At 38.4% G+C, this 17,053-nt stretch overlaps 1 protein-coding gene across 2 annotated transcripts; it reads left to right on the plus strand.

Annotated features, from left to right (window-relative positions):
* Positions 1-554: 554 nt before the first annotated feature.
* On the plus strand, positions 555-16,139 carry LOC130907025 (V-type proton ATPase catalytic subunit A-like). Of its 2 annotated transcripts, none has more exons than XM_057821859.1 (15): positions 555-716; positions 4,605-4,702; positions 6,942-7,070; positions 7,170-7,384; positions 7,472-7,609; positions 7,709-7,860; positions 7,950-8,112; positions 8,192-8,300; positions 11,255-11,377; positions 11,454-11,568; positions 11,642-11,705; positions 11,796-11,999; positions 13,722-13,816; positions 13,883-14,054; positions 15,561-16,139. In XM_057821859.1, coding segments are annotated over exons 1-15 (1,872 nt in total). In that variant the 5' UTR covers positions 555-714; the 3' UTR covers positions 15,654-16,139. The 2 variants fall into 2 exon arrangements, with proteins under 2 accessions (XP_057677842.1, XP_057677843.1); XM_057821860.1 differs by lacking the exon at positions 555-716 and adding an exon at positions 4,020-4,173.
* Positions 16,140-17,053: the final 914 nt, after the last annotated feature.

Below are 17,053 nucleotides of genomic sequence, written 5' to 3' on the forward strand. Positions count from 1 at the left end.
GACTGTCGACGCGCAAGAGTGACGTTGCTTGTGAAGAACACGTGACGCAAATAAACGAATCTGATTTGTCGATTGATTTTGTATCTGCTCGAAAAGGCCGTTAATGGGAGGGGTTCCAGACTATTTCTCTCAGTGTTTGAAAAATACAGGGAGAATAGTCTGGCAGAGCCAGGCTATAACAACATATGTATTTATATAACGTTTTCTATTTTGTGATTGAATTAGTGCGTTTTTTTTTTTCCATTGAGCTATGAATTGTGTCCAGTAGATGTCACTGGCGTGCCTTGTGACAAGAGTCAACTCGGAATCTGTGTTGCTTTCGCCGCCATGTTGGCTCCAAAAAATGACTTCCTCTTGGACACCGAGCCACAATGGCGACATTTTCTTTCAGTTTCTTTCCATTCTGGTAGCTGGTAGTGACGGGATCTGTCGTTCACTTGAGTAAACGAATCCATTCCGGTTCGTTCAGTAAAACGATTCGTTCAAACGAATCGTTCAACGAATCGTTCGCCCCACTCATCTCCCTCCCCACCCAAATGAATCGTTCGGTTAGTGAACGGGAAGTGACGTTGCCGAACGAATCACCAAAGACCGCTTCGCAGTATAACTGAACGGGACAACAATTTTCATGAAGAATTTGGATGAGGTCCCTAAGGTCCTGGATATAATTGAATTTTTTTCGAAGGCGTCTGGTTTAATGTTAAACCTTAAGAAATGTGAGTTGTTGCCAATTCATGATTCTCATCTGAAAACAATTCATAATATACCAGTTAATTCTACAGTTAAATACTTGGGCATACACATTTCTAAGGATGCTGACGTTTTAAATAACCAAAATATTTGGAAAAATTTAGAAAAATGTAAATCAATTCTGAATATCTGGTCTCAAAGGGACATCTCTATCATAGGTCGAATATTTCTGACGAAGATGGAATGCCTTTCTAGATTCATTTACCCAGCCTATTCTCTTCCACTTCCAAAAACAGTGATCAAAGCTATAAATCAGGCTAATTTCAATTACATTTGGAATAGAAAAGCACATTATATTAGGAAAGGTACTTTGATTAAAGATTATGAAAAAGGAGGCCTTAGAGCTATTGATGTTGATTGTATTAATGGTACTATTAAAATTAATTGGTTGCGATCCTTTTTGAAAGGTCAGGACGAAATATGGTTTCACATCCCATACTACATATTTAACCAGTTGGGAGGTATTGAATTCTTTTTGAGATGTGATTTTGATATTAATAAAATTCCCATAAAATTGTCTATGTACCACCAACAAGTTTTGCTATATTGGAGAATGATCTATAAACACAACTTCAGTCCCCACAATACCCCGTTATGGAATTGTCGATATATTCTGTTCAAAAATAAATCACTGATTTATCGCAATTGGATAGAGGGAGGAATTTGGTCGGTAATGCACCTCTTAGATGATTCTGGACATATTGCGTCTTTTGAAAATCTATCTTCCAAACATAATTGGATTGATAAAAAACAATATAACAGTCTTATTAAAGCAATACCCAAGTCGATTATTAAGATGTCTTATAATTTGTTTCAAATGAAGCTAGAGTCGAAGCTTCCTTTGCTGTTGGTAAATGGATTCAATATCAAGGATTCAAAATTACCCAATGTCAAAATTCGGAAAATTCTTGTAAATGAAATGTACCCATTTTCGTCGAACAGAATTTCGATTTTGAATTTTTTTTTCTAAAAACGATGTTGAAATTTTGAGATCCAAATTTTTTAAATTTCCAATTTTACCAAAGGCTAAGGAAGTTCACTATAAAATTATTAACAAAGTATATCCTTCAGCAGAATTTCTAAGGCTCCGTTTCAATTTGGACTGCAACAATTGTGTTTTTTGTAATGAAGACATCGAAACGATTGACCACTTATTTTTTGATTGTAAATATGTCACTGCGTTTTGGGAAGATTTGTATGACTGGTTATTTCCTAAATTGGCAAATTTGTCTAGGTTCACGAAAGAAAATGTTTTATATGGTATTTCTGTATCAGAGTCATCGCACGACCTGGTTATTAATATAAGTTTAATTCTTGGGAAATTTTTCATACATAAAAATAAATATTTCAAGTCTATTCCTACTTTTACCATTTTTCACAAAGAATTATGTCATTATTTTTCTTCTTTGAAACATATGAAGGGGAAAATTGCTTTAAAACTGTGTGAAATTGCTGAGGAGCTGGACTTGGCTGATAGACCCTAGTGTTTTTTTGCTTTTACTAATATTTATTTTGTATGTATATATGTATATATATATATATATATTTTTTTCTTTTCTTCCAAAATTTTATTTTTTATTTATTTCTTTATTTTTTTTGGTGTAATTTTTGTTGTTATGTAGATGATCAAGTTCTTGGCTTGTCTGTTACTTTTGAAGTGGTTTAACATTGTACCATGCCACTTATGTTGTAATGTTTGTTGTTGTTTGTCAATAAAAAAAAAAATATATATATATATATATATATATATATATATATATATATATATATATATATATATATATATATATATATATATATATATATATATATATATATATATATATATATATATATATATAACTGAACGGGAAGTGACATTGCTTGGTCCCTCCCTCTCTTGCACATTGACCACTCGTCGTAGTTTCAGAAATGAGTGACAGGCGATATCATTCTGCTCTCAGAGACAGCCTCGTCTCCCTCCCGCTGCTGCAAAAGCGAGGGAGGACTTCCGCGTCGTCTGTCCTAGTTCTATGGGCTCAAAGTCATGGCTCGTGCTTGCATTTCGAATTAGGACACGGTTAAACATTTTCCTTTTGAGGGGGAAGTCGGGGTTTGGGGTCGGGGGCGCACGGACTTTCTTTAGCATGATCTTGCTCACATATACAATGCTGCTGCTAACAGCCAACGCGGCATGCTTGCTGTCACGAAAATAAAAATAAATCGAAAGTTTAATTTCTAATTATGGAACGGCCAACACATCATATTAACCTCTCGCTCTGTTGTATTTTTGTTTTTTATTATTAAGATGATCGTTTTGAATTTTTGCACTGGTATTAATAAATAAAATAATCCGGTCAGCTCCCCTGTCGTCCCCGCATCTCAGATCGTCAAATGCTGACGAGAAATAATTGTTTGCTTTATGATTTCGCCTTTCTACTCTTATTAGTCTGTTAAGAAAAATGTAGACATATTGCGACATCTCCCGTGTCCGCGCGCTTTGTTTTTGGGGCGCTTGAGTAGCACATGATGGACGGATTGACATAATTTGTCAAACCAACCGACACCCTCTGACACGAAAAAAAAAAAAAAACACTCGGAAAAAATTGACATGTATATAGTTTCATTGCAAATCAGTATTATGGTGATCATACTAAATATTTTTTTTTTCTGTGCACATATGAGGTACATATCGCTGCCATGAAGCGCCCATATAGTGACAGTTCTCTGCCCGCTTCACTGCCGTCACGCGACCGCAGCTCAGGTTTTGCTTGCCTCGTAGCTACGCGTGTTTTAAATTACTGTAAATTTGATAGTATATCGTCATAGGCACAGTCCCGAGTCTGTTGAGAAAAGTAGAACACTAAACCATGCTCGCTAGATTTGTGTGGTGTTTTTGTCTTTTTGAGCAGCATTTGATAGGCTCCACGTTAACAAATATGTGACAAAGTCGTTTCCTTTCATTTTATGACTCGTTCACCGCATAGTCATTACTGGAAAGTCAAGTTAGCAGCAAGCTAGGTCAGGAACCGGAGGACCGAATCACTGAACGGGAAGTGACAAAACTTAGTCTTTCCCCCCTGCCTGCACGCTGGCTGCTTATTGGCCACACGTGGAAATGAGTGACATACGCCATGATTCTGTTTCCGCTCCCTCCCCTGCCCGCGATGAGGCTGGCGTCTGATTGGTCGTGTGCGATGTCAGAAGACGCTGCCGCTTGCTCAACGCCCTCCCACGCAGCGAACAAGCGCCACCAACTTCATAGAACGAATCAGTGCAGATGGTGATTAGTTCGGTCTCGTTCACCCAAACAATTCGTTCAAAAAGAACGAATCGTTCGCGACCGATACAACACTAGTAGCTGGCAGGTGATTAGCACAGCTAAGCTTCTCTCTTCTGCCAATACGTGAGTGACAAACCTGGACTACTGTATATCCCTGCGAGGTAGGACATTACTAATTGCATTTAGCTCACTTTAGAACAAAATATTGTTACCACACTTGAGCCATTTTTATCATAATGACGATTTTCCGTGTTTATGATGAGGATGATGACGTTAGCATGTCGTTGCGAGCTAGTCACCTGACTTGGACGCGTACACAAATCAGCTTTGCTAAGTCTTGGGGAAACACTCAATTTCCTAGTAACACAATAGGTCACAATAAATTATAATAACAATGTCATATTAGTGGAAGTATGTTGTTATGTTTCGCGAACTCATAGTGACCCTGTGTTGTCAGTGTCGGTCATTCATACTGCGGCAACGGGTCATATGAGCTGGCCTCTTACTGACATTGGAGATGTTGACATCCCTGCGATTGTTTAAATGGCCTGACAGCGTGTGTGTAACACGTATGTCTCAATGGATATTTCAGGAGAGGCACTGTCAAGATGGATATGTCAAAGCTTCCAAAGATCCAGGATGCGGAGCGAGAAAGCCAGTTTGGATACGTCCATGGAGTTTCTGGACCAGGTCTGGTTTATTTACCTTTAAATCGAGTTTTTTAATGACTAACGTAGCATTTTATATGGCATGATTTTCACTGTAGTAATAGCTATTGCTACAAATACAGTGGTACATCTACATACGAAGTTTATTCGTTCCAGGACCTTGTTTGTAAGTCGAAATTGTTGTATGTCGAGCAGGACTTCTCCATTAGAATACATTATTCATTCATTCATTTTCCATGCATTATGATTCCATTAACTCGTTCCACAGCACGAAAACATACACTAAATCCTTAATAAATACTGCTGGTATCATTACAAATGGCAAACTCACATAGCAAAACAAATAAATTATAAATAAAATTCAGAATAATAATATGATAATAATTCCTGTGATAATGTAACGAATCAGGTTCTAATGTGGCGCATGTGTTTTGTGTGCTGTACCTGAATGCTTTGACTGACATGACAGTGAGATAGATGCGTGCACAGATTTTACTTTCACTTTTAATGTCCTGTTGTTTTTGGCGTCATCTACGGCGGACAGTAGGTTTGTTGTGTTGCACAAGTTTTGAAATGAATGATTATAAACCTGCTAAAGCTGGCAATTTCTTTAGCGATGTTTCCATAATAATAATTGTCACCTTAACTTGTAAAGCAGGGGTCCCCAAACTTTTTCCTGTGAGGGCCACATAACTTTTTCCTTCTCTGATGAGGGACCGGGTCAGGTTGTAACAGAAAAAATGTGACGATTGCAGGAGTGCCTAAATGTAAAAATGTATTGTTTTTCAGAAAGCCACAATCAAATAACCCTTATTGAATTCTTCACGGAACAAAAGTAAATAAAATAAAAAATAATATAATATAATATAATATAATATGTAGGGCTGTCAAAATTATCGCGTTAACGGGCTGTAATTAATTTTTTAAATTAATCACGTTAAAATATTTGACGCATTTAACGCACGTGCCCCGCTCAAACAGATTAAAATGACAGCACCGTGTCATGTCCATTTGTTACTTATGTTTTTTGGTGTTTTGTCACCCTCTGCTGGCGCTTGGGTGCGACTGATTTTATGGGTTTCAGCACTTTGAGCGCCTTGAAAGGTGGAAAAGCGCTATATAAGTGTAACACCATTTACCATTTACCATGAGCATTGTGTAATTATTGACCTCAACAATGGCGAGCTACTAGTTTATTTTTTGTTTGAAAATTTTATAAATTGTATTAAAACGAAAATATAATTTTAATATAAAATGTCTATAACTTGTACTGACATTTATCTTTTAAGAACTACAAGTCTTTCTATCCATGGATCACTTTAACAGAATGTTAATAATGTTAATGCCATCTTGTTGATTTATTGTTATGATAAACAAATACAGTACTTATGTACAGTATGTTAATTGTATGTATCCGTCTTGTGTCTTATCTTTCCAATCCAACAATAATTTACAGAAAAATATGGCATATTTTATAGATGGTTTGAATTGCGATTAATTACGATTAATTAATTTTTAAGCTGTGATTAACTCAATTAAAAAATTTTAATCATTTGACAGCCCAAAATATAATATAATATAATATAATATAATATAATATAATATAATATAATATAATATAATAATGACACTATTAATTAAATAGATAATAACTACATAACCCTCTCTGGGTTCTTCACAGAAAAAAGCCAGGAAATAAATATGACTATTGGGGGAAAAAAAAAAAAATTGTTCAGGGGGCCGGACCAAATGTGGAGGCGGGCTGTAGTTTGGGGACCCCTGTTATAAAGACTGGCAAACACAGAGAGGAGGCATTCTACGGCCGTATTGTCCAGCCCATTCACGGACGCGCACACCACGCTCATATTTTTCGATCATTTCCATCTTTTCAATGGTAAACGTCACCTTTTTCCTTTTTTTTTCACCACCTGCACTAACATTCTTGGAACCCATGTTGATTTTCCTCGCAAGAAAGTCCGCTGTGTGTCCGTTTTACAGGAAAACAAAGAAAATAATCGTATTTCGAGCATGTCGTCGGATATAGAAACAAATAGTGAGTCAAATTTGACGTCTGATGTCAAAAGATCGTGTGTCAAAGTGATCGTATGTTGAGGTACCACCGCATAGTTATTGTAGGCTTCGGAAAATACAGAAACAAGTATGATCTCTTTTAAACCACACGATGCAAATCATTTCATTTCAAATAAGATCCTTTGCCATTGGGTCTGTTCCTGAATATTTGTTCTCTTCTCATCTCTTAGTGGTGACAGCTACAGCAATGGCCGGAGCAGCCATGTATGAGCTGGTCCGTGTAGGCCATAGCGAGTTGGTTGGAGAGATCATTCGTTTAGAAGGAGACATGGCCACTATCCAGGTCTATGAGGAGACTTGTATCCTCTTTTCCTACCACGATAGCTCCGAACACAAAGTCGTCAGCGTATTTTTCGCCGGTTTTACATTATGAAGCTTTCCTTGACTTAACACCACAGCTGGTGTGTCTGTGGGTGACCCTGTTTTACGCACAGGTAAACCTCTCTCTGTAGAGTTAGGACCAGGTGTCATGGGCTCCATCTTTGACGGCATTCAGCGACCACTCAAAGACATCAATGACCTCACGCAGAGCATCTACATCCCAAGAGGAGTAAACATTGGCGCTCTAAACAGAGATTTAAAATGGGAATTTACACCTAGCCAAAGTCTTCGGGTACGTTTTTGAAGTATGGTTGTTTATGCTCAGGTGGACGTCATTTTGTTATGTATTAAAAAAAAGGACATGCCTTATTTTTTTTAGGTTGGCAGTCATGTTACAGGTGGCGACATTTACGGCATGGTGTTCGAGAACTCTTTAATCAATCATAAACTGATGCTTCCGCCTCGCAGCAGAGGCACCGTGACCTACGTGGCACCGCCTGGGAATTATGATGTCTCTGTGAGTTTTTAATATTTTTCATCACAAAAGTTCTTGATTCTTAATTTGTGTTTTGCAAGAAATTGCTTTATTATTTTTTTTACATTATTTTAAATTTAGGATGTTGTTCTGGAGCTGGACTTCGAAGGCATAAAGGAGAAATTTACAATGGTGCAGGTTTGGCCTGTGAGACAAGTACGCCCGGTCACAGAGAAATTGCCTGCCAATCATCCTCTCCTCACTGGTCAGAGAGTCCTGGATGCACTTTTCCCGTGAGGCATTCTCAGCATAACCTAAACATACTTTTGTGCTGGGGGAAAAAAAAAATCAAACTGATGTGGCTGTGTATGTTGCATTACAGCTGCGTGCAGGGCGGCACCACAGCTATACCAGGTGCCTTTGGCTGTGGAAAAACCGTTATCTCCCAATCACTGTCCAAATACTCCAACAGTGATGTCATCATCTACGTCGGGTGCGGAGAGCGTGGGAATGAAATGTCTGAGGTGCTGCGAGATTTCCCTGAGGTCAGTGAAACAACTTTAATTGAAAATGAATAGTTCTGATCAAGTTATCACAATGTTCAAAATTCTCCTGCCCCAACAGCTCACAATGGAAGTTGGTGGCAAAGTTGAAAGCATCATGAAGAGAACGGCACTTGTTGCCAACACATCGAATATGCCAGTAGCTGCCAGAGAGGCTTCAATCTATACAGGTACCTACAAATAAAGCAAATCATAGACTTCATGAAGATATTGACGGTAAAGACGACCGATCGGGTCCGATCACGTCATTTTCAAAGTATCGGAATCAGCAAAAAAATATCGGACATGCCTTTTTTTAATATATATACAGTACTGTGCAAAAGTTTTAGGCAGGACACCTGCCTAAAACTTTTGCACAGTACTGTATATTTTCATTATATTATGTATATTCAGGATATACTGAATGTATATATTTTCCCCAAGTGGAAGCTTCCATGATCCTGATAAATTTAATAATTATAAAACTTTTGCACAGTACTGTATATTTTCATTATATTATGTATATTCAGGATATACTGAATGTATATATTTTCCCCAAGTGGAAGCTTCCATGATCCTGATAAATTTAATAATTAAAAGAATATATATATATATTAGGCAGGACACCTGCCTAAAACTTTTGCACAGTACTGTATATTTTTTAATTAAATCGTTTTCTAATTGTTTTTAACGTTACAGACAAAATGTCTTACATTCATCCAGACTCTTTAGTTTTGGCTTAAAGTAGGGCTATCAAATTTATCGCGTAAACGGCGGTAATTAAATTTTTTTTTTAAGTAATCACGTTAAAATATTTAATGCAATTAACGCATGCGCTGCACAACCCACTCACGCATTGTCGCGTTCACTCTATAATGGCGCCGTTTTATCTATATATAGAGCTAACAGGCAGCGTTAAATGAGTTGAGAGAATTTTGGCAGTCTTTGGAGCCTCATTTTAATTGGCTAAAGCCTTAAAATCCCTCTCTCAACAATTAGAAATATCGTGGGAAGCAATGTGGGGAAGAATGGTAGTGGTTGATATTTTCCTTAACACCCTGTGTTACTTCCCAATGCAGAGAAGATATATGAATTGGTGCCACTACGCACAGTCATGGTTGCACTTCCCATCATGCATTTGGGCAGAACAGTTAAATGGCTACAGGATCATTTACTTAAAGCTCAACAAATACACAAGATGGCAATATTTAGTCACAATATACAAAGTCACATTTATCCTTTAAGAATTACAAGTCTTTCTATCGGTGGATTCCTCTCACAGAAAGAATGTTAATAATGTAAATCCCATCTTGAGGATTTATTATCATAATAAACAAATACAGTACTTATGTACTGTATGTTGAATGTATATATTGGTCCGAGTTGTATTCATTTTTTTCTTAATACATTGCCAAAATGTATATGATCGGGAAAAAGTATCGGGAATGATTGGAATTGAATCGGGAGCAAAAAAAGCAATCGGATCGGGAAATAACGGGATCGGCAGATACTAAAACGATCGGGATCGGATCGGGAGCAAAAAACATGATCGGAACAACCCTAATTGACGGGGCACGGGGCTAATTAATAAGAGGCCTGCATTGTTGGCGTGGCCGTCAAAGCTGACCGAGTGGAAACACAGAGCTTTTTTTCGTTTAAAATTCTTGTGAATAAAAACTTAAATCCCTGAATTCTTTATAGATTTGTACGCAAAACAGTCTCGATTATTGGTTGAAAGCAAAAAATAAATAAATAAATAAATAAATAAAGAACGTGCAGTTAGCATTTATTTTACGTAAATGCTAACTGATGCTAGTCTGTTAGTCAATGTGGCGGCTGCCATATGTAAACAGAGCTTTTCCAGTGAAAATTCTAGTGAATAAATGCTTAAATCCCTGAATTCTTTATATATATGGACATAAAACAATTTCGATTCTTGGTTAAAAGCAAGAAAAAACGTGCCGTTAGCATTCATTTTACGTAAATATGTCGAAGTACGATGCTAGTCTGTTTGTCAATGTGGTGGGTGCCATATGTAAACAGAGCATTTCCGGTGAAAGTTCTTGTGAATAAATGCGTAAATCCCTGAATTCTTTATAGATACGGACGTAAAACAGTCTTGATTCTTGGTTAAAAGCAAAAAAAAAACAACAACAAAAAGAACGTGCAGTTAGCATTTATTTTACGTAAATATGTCGAAGTACGATGCTAGTCTGTTATTCAATGTAGCAGGCGCCATATGTAAACAGAGATTTTCTGGTGAAAGTTCTTGGGAATAAATGCTTAAATCCCTGAATTTTTTATAGATATGGAGGTAAAACAGTCTCGATTGTTGGGTAAAAGCAAAACAAACAAAAAAAAAACGTGCAGTTAGCATTTATTTTACATAAATATGTCGAAGTACGATGCTAGGCTGTTATTCAGTGTGGCGGCCGCTGTATGTAAACAGCTTTTCCAGTGAAAATTCTTGTGAATAAATGCTTAAATCCCTGAATTCTTTATAGATATGGACGTAAAACAGTCTCGATTCTTGGTTAAAATTAAAAGAAAAAACATGCAGTTAGCATTTATTTTACGTAAATATGTCGAAGTACGATGCTAGTCTGTTAGACAATGTGGCGGCCGCCGCCATATGTAAACACAGCTTTTCCGGTGAAAGTTCTTGTGAATGAATGCTTAAATCCCTGAATTCTTTATAGCTATGAATGTAAAACAGTCTCGATTCTTTGTTAAAAGAACAAAAAAACGGGCAGTTAGCATATATAATATAATAAAATAAACGAAGAATGGTACTAGTCCATAGCGGGTAATTTCTCCCGTGGATTTTTTTCACGTTTCAAAGTGCATGCATGGTATGAAAAATTGAATAATTACCTTGAATCCTCAAACAAATCACTCCTGAGACAATCTTTCCTGTTTGTATGCAGTACAGCTTTCATACTTTTTTAACCTAAATCCGGTGTTGGATCGCTGCATGTGTTGACTAACTGCGAATAAGTGAAGAAGACTGTAGAACGGCCCCTACTTGGAGGCGTTGCGCACTGGCTGACAGATGTGACCCGTCAATACAATAACGAAGTCTATGAGAAAATGCTATATTTTAACAATCGAAATGTGCTCATTTATTTCCTTATAACTTGGGCAGGAATTACACTCTCTGAATACTTCCGAGATATGGGTTACAACGTGAGCATGATGGCCGACTCTACCTCACGATGGGCTGAAGCTCTAAGAGAAATCTCTGGCCGATTGGCTGAAATGCCCGCCGGTGAGCTCACAGTGTTATTGCAGACGAGAAATAAGATGGCGTTTTGTTAACCGCGGCCTTGTATTGTTGTACGCAGACAGCGGGTACCCAGCCTACCTTGGTGCTAGGCTCGCCTCTTTTTACGAACGAGCGGGACGCGTGAAGTGTCTGGGAAATCCCGAGAGAGAAGGCAGCGTCAGCATCGTTGGAGCGTAAGATGACTTTAATCTTGATAAAACGTTGAAAAAAAACGTACATAAGTCAACTATAGATCATCTTTTCCAGTGTGTCGCCGCCTGGTGGCGATTTCTCAGACCCCGTCACGTCAGCCACATTGGGAATAGTTCAGGCAAGTGATGGCTAGTATGCGCTTATGTATAACCACTATGACGTGATTTCCTTACATTTAAATGCGAACCCTCCTATCCAATACATTCAGGTGTTCTGGGGACTGGACAAAAAGTTGGCTCAGCGAAAACACTTCCCGTCTGTGAACTGGTTGATTAGTTACAGCAAGTACACAAGGGCACTAGATGAATACTACGATAAACACTTCCCGGAGTTCGTACCTCTTCGTACAAAAGCAAAGGAGATTCTCCAAGAAGAAGAGGATTTGGCTGAGATAGTGCAGCTTGTGGGAAAGGTGAGGAATAAGACAGAGTGGCGCATACATGCCATTTTTAACATACAGTGCTGGCCAAAAGTATTGGCACTCTTGCAATTCTGTCAGATAATGCTCAATTTCTCCCATAAAATGATTGCACCTACAAATGCTTTTGTAATAATATCTTCATTTAGTTTGCTTGCAATGAAAAAACACAAAAGAGAATGGAAAATTTTTTAAATCATTATCATTTTACACAAAACTCAAAAAATGGGCCGGACAAAAGTATTGACACCCCTTGAAAAATCATGTGATGCTTCTCTAATTTGTGTAATCAACAACACCTGTTACTTACCTGTGGCACATAACAGGTGGTGGCAATAACTAATTCACACTTGCAGCCAGTTAAAATGGATTAAAGTTGATTCAACCTCTGTCCTGTGTCCTTGTGTGTACCACATTGAGCATGGAGAAAAGAAAGAAGACCAAAAGAACTGTCTGAGGACTTGAGAAGCAAAATTATGAGGAAGCATGGACAGTCTCAAGGCTACAAGTCCATCTCCAAACACCTGAAAGTTCCTGTGTCTACCGTGTGCAGTGTCATCAATAAGTGTAAAGCCCATGGCACTGTGGCTAACCTCCCTAGATGTGGACGGAAAAGAAAAATTGATGAGAGATTTTAACGAAAGATTGTGTGGATGGTGGATAAAGAACCTCGACTAACATCCAAACAAGTTCAAGCTGTCCAGCCGTCCGAGGGTACAACAGTGTCAACCTGTACTATCTGTCAGCGTCTGAATGAAAAGGGACTCTATGCTAGGATACCAAGGAAGACCCCACTTCTGACCCAGAGACATAAAAAAGCCAGGCTGGAGTTTGCCAAAACTTACCTAAGAAAGCCAAAAACATTTTAGAATAATTATTCTCTAGTCAGATGAGACAAAAGTAAAGCTTTTTGGGAAAAGGCATCAACATAGAGTTTACAGGAAAAAAACGAGGCCTTCAAAGAAAAGAACACGGTCCCCACAGTCAAACTGGTGGAGGTTCCCTGATGTTTTGGGATTGCTTTGCTTCCCCTGGCACTGGACTGCTTGACCGTGTGCATAGAATTATGAAGTCTGAATATTACCAACAAATTTTGCAGCATAATGTAGGGCTCAGTGTGAGAAAGCTGGGTCTCTCTCAGAGGTCATAGGTCTTCCAGCAGGACAATGACCCGAAACACACTTGAAAAAGCACTAGAACATGGTTTGAGAGAAAGCACTGGAGACTTCTAAAGTGACCAGCAATGAGTCCAGACATGAATCCCGTAGAACACCTGTGAAAGATCTGAAAATTTGGAGAAGGCACCCTTCAAATCTCAGAGACCTGGAGCAGTTGGGCAAAGAAGAATGGTCTAAAATTCCAGCAGAGCATTGTAAGAAACTCATTGATGGATACCAGAAGCGGTTGTTCGCAGTTATTTTGTCTAAAGGTTTTACTACCAAGTATTAGGCTGAGGGTGCCAATACTTTTGTCCTGCCCCTTTTTTGGATTTTTGTGTAAAATAATGATTTATTTTTTTTCCATTCTCTTTTGTGTTTTTTCATTGCAAGCAAAATAAATGAAGATATTACTACAAAAGCATTTGTTATTGCAATCTTTTTCTGGGAGAAATTGAGCATTATCTGACAGAATTGCAGGGGTGCCAATACTTTTGGCCGGCACTGTCTGAAGCGATTTCACAGGGAAAAATAAATCATGATTATATTCCTTCCCCAGGCTTCTCTGGCTGAGACCGACAAGATCACTCTGGAGGTGGCAAAACTCATTAAAGATGACTTCCTGCAGCAGAACGGCTACACACCTTACGACAGGTGATGACAAACTCATCGCACGCAAAATGTTGTCAACTTTCTCTCACTCTTACCCTTCAAAAATAGATTCTGCCCCTTCTACAAAACGGTCGGCATCCTCTCAAACATGATCGCCTTTTACGACATGTCACGGCACGCCGTCGAGTCGACGGCTCAAAGCGACAACAAGATCACCTGGGCCATGATCAGGGAGCACCTAGGCGAGATCCTGTACAAAATCAGCTCGATGAAGTTTAAGGTATGTCTCAGATCGTGTCGACACAAAATAACCGCAACATGTTTATGTACAGTTGTGGTCAAAAGTTTACATACAGTTGTGAAGAACATAATGTCATGTTTCTCTTGAGTTTCCAGTTATTTCTACAACTCTGATTTTTCTCTGATAGAGTGATTGGAACAGATACTTCTTTGTCACAAAAAACATGAAGTTTAGTTGTTTTATGACTTTATTATGGGTTAACAGAAAAAGTGATCAAATCTGCTGGGTCAAAAATATACATACATGGATCTGAAAAAGCGAATCATTGACTTGAACAAGTCAGGAAAGTCACTTGGAGCCATTTCAAAGCAGCTGCAGGTCCCAAGAGCAACAGTGCAAACAATTGTTTGTAAGTATAAAGTGCATGGCACTGTTTTGTCACTGCCACGATCAGGAAGAAAACGCAAACTATCACCTGCTGCTGAGAGAAAATTGGTCGGGAGGGTGAAGATTCAACCGAGAATCACCAAAAAGCAGATCTGCCAAGAATTACAAGCTGCTGGAACACAGGTGTCAGTGTCCACAGTCAAGCGTGTTTTGCATCTCCACGGACTGAGAGGCTGCCGTGCAAGAAGGAAGCCCTTGCTCCAAAAGCGGCACCTTAAGGCTCGACTGAAGTTTGCTGCTGATCACATGGACAAAGATAAGACCTTCTGGAGGAAAGTTCTGTGGTCAGACGAAACAAAAATCGAGCTGTTTGGCCACAATGCCCAGCAATATGTTTGGAGGAGAAAAGGTGAGGCCTTTAACGCCAAGTACACCATGCCTACCGTCAAGCACGGTTGTGGTAGTATTATGCTGTGGGGCTGTTTTGTTGCCAATGGAACTGGTGCTTTACAGAGAGTAAATGGGATAATGAAGAAGGAGGATTACCTTCAAATTCTTCAAGATAACCTAACGTCATCAGCCCGAAGATTGGGTCTTGGGCGCAGTTGGGTGTTCCAACAGGACAATGACCCCAAACACACATCAAAAGTGGTAATTGAATAGCTAAATCAGGCTAGAATTAAGGTTTTCAAATGGCCTTCCCAAAGTCCTGACTTAAACCCCATTGAAAACTTGTGGACAATGCTGAAGAAACAAGTCCATGTCAGAAAGCCATCAAATTTAACTGAACTGCACCAATTCTGTCAAGAGGAGTGGTCAAAGATTCAACCAGAAGCTTGTGGATGGCTACCAAAAGCGCCTAATTGAAGTGAAAATGGCCAAGGGACATGTTACCAAATATTAGCGCTGCTGTATGTATATTTTTGACCCAGCAGATTTGATCACTTTTTTCTGTTCACCCATAATAAAGTCATAAAAGAACCAAACTTCATGAATGTTTTTTGTGACAAAGAAGTATCTCTTCCAATCACTCTAGAGTTGTAGAAATAACTGGAAACTCAAGAGAGCCATGACATTATGTTCTTCACAAGTGTATGTAAACTTTTGACCACAAATGTAACATATTATAATGTATTTCCTTTTTCTTCTATCAATAAGGACCCAGTCAAAGATGGTGAAGCTAAAATAAAAGCAGAGTACGCCCAGCTGCTAGAGGACATGCAGAACGCGTTCCGGACCTTGGAGGAATGAATTCAACTCCTAAGCACCCCCCCTTTAATTTCTCACCCCCCATATTTGGTGGTGCAGTCTAGTGCAGATTAAATGGTCCTATTCCTGAATATCACGTGAACTCCTTTGTTTACCCTCCCATGTCAGCATTCCATCATGTGCACACGTTTTACAGTTTATCCTGTTGATTTACTGTAATATGGACCAGTCAATACATATTTATTCATGCATCACGGTGTTGCATATGAAAGTCAGGTGCTGCTGCAACAAGAGGGAACCTACTGGGAACATTACATGACCGTGAATAAAGGGACTTTGAGATGTCTGGAGGAAGGCTGAGCAATCTCCCGCCTCCTTCTAACCTCAAAAGTGTGACAATAATGTGATTTTGTGGACTATATACTTGATATTATGTGTAAATTGTGAATGAATGAGTATTAGTTGTGTTGTAACAAAAGATGTTTAAGTAAACTCAACTGTCTCATAAAATATATGAATATGCAATACCATTATTTTGGTCGTCTTTATTTTGTTGCTCATTTCACGCCTACCAAAACCTTAAGAGCAGTAATTCAAGAGTTATTTATACGACCCTTTGCCCTTTTACACTGCTAAATGCAGTAGGCAGAAATATGCTGAACTAAAACTGGACTGTAGATGGCACAAAAAGACCATGCTGTAGGAAATGCAATAGCACAACTATCCAATTTATCTCCGCTGACTTTGTGCAAAAGGTCGACTACGGTATTACCTTGGATTGGTCGACTATCAACAGGACGCCATTTACGGTGAAAGGCGATACTTGTGAGTCTTCATTGGTGCTTTAAAATTGAAATGATGCTTGACTGCAATTTCTATAGCTATTCAGCAACATCGAATCCAATGAAAATATGTTTCCTTAGAGTAGTTTTATCACGCAATACTTTTTACTTGAGTAGATTTGAGAAGAAGTGTTGTTTTCGGCAAGCCTTTTCATTTTCGTCTTAGCCTTTTGGACGATAATACTTATTAGTCTTAGTCATATTTTAGTCATTTCAAAATGTGTTCTCGTTTTCGTCTAGTTTTTGTTGACGAACAAGACTATTTTCACCTAGATTTCGTCGACGTTTACTCAAAATGTTTTGGTCTGTAAAATTCTCAAGTTTTACTCCAAAAATAAATAAAGGTTTTTAACTTTTTCGAATGAACATTGATACACGAGCACATGTCGTCACGTCAATTTAGCGCCAACTTGGTGATAATAGACACTCTGCAAGCAAACAGTACATTATTTTCAACTAATTATACCCACCTGGACGTCATGAGCTGTATTTTTAAAAAGTTGTGAGATTTAGAGGACTCTCGCAGTGACCATTAGCCTAATACTAACTCGAACGTGAATGCTATGCTAACGCTAAAAGTTATATTTAGTGTGTGATAAT

Source organism: Corythoichthys intestinalis, chromosome 18 (assembly GCF_030265065.1).
Source record: "Corythoichthys intestinalis isolate RoL2023-P3 chromosome 18, ASM3026506v1, whole genome shotgun sequence".
NCBI lineage: Eukaryota > Metazoa > Chordata > Actinopteri > Syngnathiformes > Syngnathidae > Corythoichthys > Corythoichthys intestinalis.

Bases quoted from the DNA above. Each gene is read 5' to 3' on its own strand.
- LOC130907025 (XM_057821859.1), top strand. The intron at 7,071-7,169 runs GTATCCTCTTTT...TTAACACCACAG, and splicing joins CCAGGTCTATGAGGAGACTT to CTGGTGTGTCTGTGGGTGAC. The intron at 11,569-11,641 runs GTAAGATGACTT...CATCTTTTCCAG, and splicing joins AGCGTCAGCATCGTTGGAGC to TGTGTCGCCGCCTGGTGGCG.